This window comes from Etheostoma spectabile, chromosome 2, assembly GCF_008692095.1.
Source record: "Etheostoma spectabile isolate EspeVRDwgs_2016 chromosome 2, UIUC_Espe_1.0, whole genome shotgun sequence".
Taxonomy (NCBI): Eukaryota; Metazoa; Chordata; class Actinopteri; order Perciformes; family Percidae; genus Etheostoma; species Etheostoma spectabile.
Genome location: NC_045734.1, coordinates 3,753,899 through 3,761,763, shown reverse-complemented (window position 1 = coordinate 3,761,763; position 7,865 = coordinate 3,753,899). Strand labels below are relative to the sequence as shown.

Genomic DNA, 7,865 nt, shown 5'->3' with positions numbered 1-7,865 from the left:
CTTTTGAAGCTTCACCCTTCAGATTTATGGACTGAGAACTACTGGTCGGCACATTCATATGCCCCTACCATCACCTGTGGCCGCCTGTTGCTGATTGGCTGGAGTAGTGTTTCATGGCTTGTGTCCTCCTTTCTGTTTGTTTTTCATTTACAGAACCAGGGTTGCTGAATTTGTCAAAAAGTGAATTGGATTAACATCCCCTACTGTACCTTCAATTGATCATGAAAATGATTAATCACAGCTTTCATTTTTTCATTTGAACATTTCTGATTTCGGCACCCCAATCTCAGTTGCTGGGTTGGCTCAGTGGGTAGAGCAGACACACAGATACTTTGAGGATTATGCCGCAACACAGAATTCCTGCAAGCCTTCCCCTTTCTCTCCTAGCTATCCTATCAATTAAAGGCAGAAAAGCCCAACAATAATCTTTAAAAAAAGAGTGCAATGCAAACTGCTACACCTTACACTTATCACAGCCATGTCTTGCACAACTTGGGAAAAAACACATCCCCTATTAATAAGTATTTTTCTTTTCTGATTCTTGTCCCTCACAGGCGTCATTTGACTTGCCTCGGGTTGCAAAGTTTGAACCTCACACCCCTCGAATCAACCTGGACTCCAAGAAAGTGACGGCAGCACAGGCCTTCTCTGCTGCCCTGAAGGAGCATCTGACAGACCTCCTGAAGCAGCCGGTCGACGCCAGACTGCTGAAACTTAAACCAGGTAACTGTGCAGGTACGTTCTGAGTGGGAGACTTTACATTTGGAGATGTGTTATGAAATTATAATGAAGGCAATCGGGTCCAATTTTGTTGCAGATCCTAACACTGGCATTGTTGCGCCTGGTGAGTTTGTGTCATGTGGGAGATAATGGAGATGGAGTCAAATGTTAACTTTATGGTTGCCTTTTGTTTTGTGGTGGCAGCTAATTGTTTCACTTTCTGAGTCTAAAAATATAATAATTTCCCTTGTGTATTAATTGTTGTAAGATGATAAAGCAGTTCCTGTCTTGGCACCTGCAAGTACTGGATCCCAGCCAGAATTTGGTATGTTCATCTATCTCTCTATGAAGATATTATCTAATAGATGGCCACCTCTGTGTGTTGGTTTTGTCTTTGATATTGTTTCATATATTTCATATTGTTTAATATGTTTATGTATGCACCAACCACAGAGGCTAATGCCTTGTAAGTACTTGGCAATAAATCCTCTTCTGATTCGGTTTGTGAATAGAGTAGAACCTATAAGAAAATCTCTTCACATCCATATTAGCCTTAAATTCAAAGACAAAAATGCTAATGCATACTGAATCTCTGAAGTTTTGATAAAACTATTTGATGAGCATGTTGTAACACAACTCTTAACAATGTAATAAAGCACTTATGGGTGCAAGAAATGTTTTCTGATTTCACCTGTTTCAGAAGTACCAGAGCCTCCGCCGCCTCCGCCCATGTCCCACAGTCCAGCCTGTCCACCTATGCGGCCGTATTACCAGCCAGTTCCTGTTTACGTGGGGGGGGGATTCCAGCCTTCCCATGCAGGCTGGAACCCAACCCATCATCCACAAGGCCCTTATAGGGGGCCTCGGTTTACTGGAGGACAAAAGACAAGTAAGTAGGAAACAAACATACAATCATGAACACATGATTAAATCGTCCTATTGATCATGAAAGTATGACTAAAGAAATTCAAAGACAGTGATGCCGGCCCGGGACGCTGAGATGAAACAACGGGCTGACAGCAGCCAGCACATAGACTGCACCAGTCTTCCCTCTGATTGTATCCCTTTTCTACTTAAACCCATCTAACTTATGGATTTTAAAGATGATTCAATCACATACTAATTCTACATTTTAATGTCATTAAGCATGCACCTTGTAAGCATGAATTGATAGAATCACCAAAATCAATCAATCAGCCCACCAACCAATTAACAGACAAAATGATGACAAGCAATACGCAATGAAACTGAATACCTACCCTAAAAAAAGAGAAGAAAATCATCTGAAAGCCAGCTCATAAAGCCCCCCCAAACAAGGCTGGAGAATCGGGCAACAGGAGCCTTACCGTCAAAAAACCAAAGGTACAAGAGAAGGACATTTCTTGTAAGCAAGAATGCATTTAGGATTTTTTTCTATTTTTAATTCTGCTCAGATGTTTTTTTTAATGCCTTCAGTCCGTCATCAGTGTTTACCATGAAGGTAGTGGCCCAGTGAACACGTACACTTCCACTTCAGTAACTCATAAAGTACTTCTATACAGGGGCGGGGGTAGAAGCGGGGCACAGGTCGGCCCATGAAATATGATTCAGGTGTACGACCAAATGCCATTCATAGAACTACACCACTACTAAATACTAAATAAAAATACTCTCCTTATTTTGTCTTTCATAAAGCAAATGTTTTACGTCTTTGTAATGTGTTCGGCATTTTTTTCTCTTACAGACAAGAAAAGTGATGGCAGTCACAAACCCTCCCAAAGTATGTCGTTCATATTATATTGCACAATAAAATTTGATTTTATTAATATGCTTGTCATGCAGAATTTCAATAATATTGCCATTCAAATGAGGCCAATAAGAAACAGTGGCTGTGTGGGTAAACAGCTTTGTTTAGCTTCTTCCAGTTTTTGTGCCAATCATTTGTTACACAACATTGAACAGCCGCTCTGAATTTGTACCCCTGGTTGTTAAATTTGTGTTCCAAATTGGAAGCATGTTCTAAATTTGTACAAGCATTTTTGACACCTAATCCCGCGGGTTTATTTCTTTATTAAAGTTGTTCATGTAATGAGCTCCAGGTATGTGGGCAGGGCTTTGAGGTGCGGTTGTTTCGTTCGATTAGATTCGTTTACGTAGCTCAACAAAATCCACGTGTCACACAGCCGTGTGCATCTGGAGCCTTCCACAGGACAACAGTCGAGTTGGCAGTGACACGATCTAAAGTTCACAGGGAGCGTTCCAATACAAACTACAGCTCACAGCCCTTCCCATATACCAGCACTGCCAGAATTACCTGTGTCACAAGATGAACACCAAAGCTTTTTGGCAAGCTGCATTTAGAATTGTAGCTTCGAGAGTAATTTTAGACGTTCATTCGGTTTTAATTTAGCAATTTAAGCATAAATTAGTTAGTGGCATAACTCTCACACTATCGGCGAACCACCACAGAAACCTATTTTGATATTTTCTTTCAGAACAAGACAAAGGTCCTAAGCCTAAATCAGGAGGAAATAACCCAGGTGCCAAAGGATCTGCTTCCACTAAGAAAGACAATCCCAAAAGCCATCCTTCAGAGAAAACTAAGCACCATCCACGGCCTAAAACCAAGTAGTAGCTCGTGTATTCTTCAGTCCTGTTACAACGAGGCACTGCTTAGCTCCGTTTTCTTATCAGTCCATCACATGATAGGGAATGGCTTTGTTGCGTTGCTTTTTAAGTGCTTAATCAAACAGCTCACACACGTTGGCGCTCGTTCGCATGACGGAATAATTGTCATTATGGATATATTCTGTATGTTTTTGGTACATAAGGATAATCAGTGTGTGAATAAGTGATTGGGTAGCAGTTGCTTTAAAATGAGCACGAGCTTTGTCAAGCAGCTTGACTTTGGTATTTGTTGAACTGGTTAATGATTAACGTATCCCAGGGTAATGATGCAAGCGGGATTGTTTTATGCTTCCTGACAGGAGCATATGGCTGCTGTGATCTCTGGGCCATTCCGATTCCATTTTCAATATTGATTAGGGGATTTTCAGATGAATTCATCAGAAAAAAGACCAAATTTAATTGGAGAATTGATTATTTTAAGTCCGCCCTTATGATCTCTGACCGGGGATCACAGCAGCGGTTTCTTCAGGTGACTTAGAATATACCTTGATTAAAACACAGAGACGTGTGGCTTGTATATGAAAATATTTATGGGAATGTCTTCAAATCACTTCATTACATTCAGTTTGATCAAAATTGTTTTTTCGTTGTAACAATTTCACCAAACCCTCTTTCCTGCGATTGTGTAAACAGCTGTTTTACATGATTGTTATTAATAACAGCATATTCTCTCCCAGTCTCTTTGTCTTTCATTACTGATTAGCAGTGGCCACATAAGGCTTCCTCTTATTGATCATATAATAATCAAAATTAATTATCATTTTCTGCACACTCTAATACGCCTTTCTCATAATTTTACAGATATTTGCAAAAAAGTAAGCTTATTTAAATATATATATATTAATTAATAATGAAAACAGTTTAGAACACAACACAGTGAAATTTGCCTTGATAAATTGAGTCTTTACAAATACTGTTTTATATCTGCCAAGATTTAACAAATAAAGACTGACTTGAATCGGGAACATCTAAAAACATCCTGTAATGTCACAGGTATGGCCCCCCCCCCCCCCCCCCCCCCCCCCCCCCCCAACAATACAACATGTCAAAGTTTTTAGCCACGTTAGCAACCGCCTCTATCGCCAGGAAACACATTTAGCTGTCTCAACATGGAGAGACCCATAGGTGTAATTACAGGGGGATTACAACCCCACCAATAATCAAAACAGGCCAGTGTGCGCACACCCCTCCCCCCCCCCCAAGAACCTTGTATAATTTCCTTTACATAAATATAGACATTTGCACCATAACTTTTTTGAATGCAAAAAGTGTTTGATGCTCAAAATTTTACTTTAAACAGAAAAGGGAAATTTCACAGTTCAAGGTGTTTTTTAAGTTCAATAAATCAAATAAATCAATAAGTAATCTTGCTAAATAACTGGTATTATGTTTCTTTCCCATAATTGATCAGCCCTATATTATCAATGTTTTTAACAGGGCCCATGCTGCTAGCGTGGCTGACAACCTGCCAACAAACCCCAGTCACATGAGTGCTAATTCAGTGCAAACACAAGACGCACACAACTCTGGTAAACATGGAGGATACGGTTGAAGTTCAAACGGGTGTCCTTGAGCAAGAAGATATTCACCAAACAAATATAGAGAGGGTGATGAAACCACCAGGCTTGCTTACCTGCCAAGGAGGTGCATATTCCAGAAGCATAGGCAGCACACGGCTAACAACAGATCCCTGGTCAGCCTTATGAGCAGCGAGTTGGGTCCAGGTTCATTAAGACAGCATTAACTAACATTCTACAGACTTTTTTTTTTTTTTGGATATGGCTGTGAGCAACAGGCAACCCTTCTGCAAAAAAAAACAAAAAAACAAGACCACCTCAAATGGCACAATTACATTTTGGCATTTGAGGTCAAACAAATCTCCTGACGGGTAGGCTTTGACACAGAAACACAAAGGACGTCTTGCACACATTAAGCGGAAGACAGGAGCGATGCAACAAAGGAATTCATATTAAACTGAAGAAGTTTAAGGAGAGGACCAACTCTACTTGACTGGACTACAGAAAACACTGTCTTTAGCCTGCCACCTTGTGGTGACTATTTGGTAAACTACAAATGAGGAAATGTAAGGCGATTACTCCAGTAACATAAAAAACAATAACATGAAACAACTTAATCTCAGCAGTTATTACTATCGGCAGCAACATCGAAGGTCAGCCTTATGGTTTCATGTACATAAGGAAGGTATTTATCAGTGCCAACACAGTGCAACGCAAAAATATGCAAATAGGAGTAACTATGAAAAACAAGAGGAAGGACTAAAAGGATTTACATGTAGGACCAATCCTCTGAAGAACAACAGTTACTTGGCAGTCAGTTTCCTGTAGCGCTTACAGGAAGGTTCAATAAAAGTTTCCAGACTGTATCTTAGTACAATCCAGCTGTTTGGCGAGCTCCTTGAGACAGGGCGTCATGAAGTAACAACAAACCAACATCAATGTCCAGTGATTGACAACACACTGCGTTTGTTAACAAGAGCCCTTGTTCCATCGAGATTCACTTTTTGGCATACACACCCATGCATTTCAAAGCCTCGGCTACATCTCATGGCCCTTAATTGATAGGAAGTTGTTCTGTCCCGTCCTCGGTGAAGGCCGTCTCAAAGCTCTCATTTCCGCCCCGAGGAGCGAGCATCGAGGAGGGATCATAGAGGAGCTACGGGCGAGGATACGCGAGAGCAGCCTTCCCGCTAGCCGTGCAGCTAAAAGGAGTTGCTAACTCCACTGACGGATTCATGTGGCGCTTCAAAAACGAAAAAGACTTCTCATCCCTCTAAAACACATGTGCTCGGATCCTGTCTCGTCCCGGGCGTCTCAGTCCCTCCCACCACGGAGGCTCGGGAGAGACGGAGGCCAAAAGGAGGCAAGTCGAGGACACAAGGAGGCAGTTTAAGGGCTATGAGATGCAGCTCTCGACATTTTAAAACTAGCAGTTTCTCTCCAGTGGTAATGCTTCATCAGTTGCTGTTGGTTTAGACATGGCTTTGTAGGAGTTTCGGCAAATTGAAACTGGGCGACAAATACAGTATATAATAAATACAGTATAGTTGACTATATATGGCACAAGGGATCAGTGCAAATAAAAACGGCAACCTTTCTCCAAAACCTTCACTTCTTCTCGACTGTCACACCCGTGGGGGGGGGGGGGATGCCTGAGTTCTGGGTTATAATATACGAGGAGTGTGGAGATTAAAGACCAAAAAAAAAAATGTAATTAAACCAGCCTCTTTTCCAAACTAATTTTTCCAATATACTATATGAGCTCTCTGAAAACCTATGAAATGATTACACAGGAAGTTATACCCCTATTATCATCAACGTGATTGGAGGAGGACGTGTTAAAAGACTAAAGCGTGATTTATGATTCCTGCGTAAAATCTACGCCGTGGCTACATACCTAGATACGTAGAGACCCCGCCCCACCAGACTCATTTCCTGGTTCTCCTTCTCAATCAATAACATGAAATCAAGGAGAGGGTTAACTTTTCCTGCTACAGAGTCATCCCCCCCCCCGTCACAAAACACAGGGGAGACACTTTGTTTCTCTCACTATGGCTCTAGCTACTCACTCCATAGCTCATCACATCACTCTCTCTCTCCACATACACACTCTCCACACACACACACTCTCCACCCACCCACCCCCACACGCCCGCCCGCCCTGCTATTCTCTTAAAGAGCCTGATGCACACACCAACACACAAGTATAAACCTCAGGCCACTTACGTAGGCTCCGGAGGACCATAAACCACGCTTAAAGGCCAATTGCAGATGAGGGATTGAGATTAAGAAACTGGGCTGCAGAAAACAACACAGAACCTAAAATGAGAGAGAAGCTCCACATCACATGAGGTCTGGGCTGGGTCATGCACGAGCGGAGGCCGGCCCCGGGGGCCTTGGCGAGTCGTGGGGGGTGGGGCTCTCTGTCTCCGAGGCGCTGGACTCGTCATCGTCGTCCGTCTGCTCGGCACTGTGGTACAGCATGAGGGCCTGGGTCTTATGGGTGATGGTGATGGTGCAGGGACCCTGGGCCCACGGCTCCCCGTCCACCTGCATGGGCATCTTGGAGCTCTTGAGCACCAGCTGGGGACGGAGAGAAAACGTCAATATGAGATGAACTCTTATCTTGGCGGCAATGGCGTTTACCTCCATATCGGGTGCGCGCTGTTCTCTAGCTACGACCCCATCCGAGTTCAGCCATCTTTATTTGTTCTTCTTATTCACCTGAATAATATTTACCTCCATGCGTAATATTTCAGATTGTTTTAGTCTAAAACAGAATGGTAAGCTGCAAGGCTGCAATTTGCGTACGAGATTGGTAATTGATTCCCGTTATGATTTGCAGAAAATGACAACATAAAAGATAAAATGCCCCAAAAATCATCTAAAAAAAAAAAAAAGGTTTTAGTGCGTAACTTTGATATTAATGAACTTTCTAATATAAACGTCCGTTAAATGCGA

General features: G+C 42.2%; 2 protein-coding genes across 5 annotated transcripts in view; one reads left to right on the top strand and one right to left on the bottom strand.

The window, feature by feature from the left end:
* The window catches only part of LOC116694527 (E3 ubiquitin/ISG15 ligase TRIM25), a 6,996-nt gene extending 2,933 nt beyond the window's left edge, over positions 1-4,063 (top strand). The window contains exons 4-9 of one of the 4 annotated variants that reach the window (XR_004333205.1): positions 555-723; positions 818-844; positions 989-1,045; positions 1,421-1,609; positions 1,978-2,082; positions 2,444-2,479. Coding sequence is in view for 3 of the 4 variants with exons in the window: in XM_032524265.1 (XP_032380156.1) it covers positions 555-723; positions 818-844; positions 989-1,045; positions 1,421-1,609; positions 2,444-2,479; positions 3,195-3,331 (615 nt within the window). In the remaining variant the exon portion in view is untranslated. Of the gene's footprint in view, positions 1-554; positions 736-817; positions 845-988; positions 1,046-1,420; positions 1,610-1,977; positions 2,083-2,443; positions 2,480-3,194 lie in introns of those variants that run through there. The other 3 variants (XM_032524265.1, XM_032524273.1, XM_032524282.1) reach the window with 3 other exon arrangements.
* The window catches only part of dgke (diacylglycerol kinase, epsilon), a 22,293-nt gene continuing 18,327 nt past the window's right edge, over positions 3,900-7,865 (bottom strand). Inside the window, exon 11 of the mRNA XM_032524252.1 lies at positions 3,900-7,487. Coding sequence (XP_032380143.1) covers positions 7,269-7,487 — 219 coding nt within the window. The 3' untranslated portion in view covers positions 3,900-7,268. The remainder of the gene's footprint in view (positions 7,488-7,865) is intronic.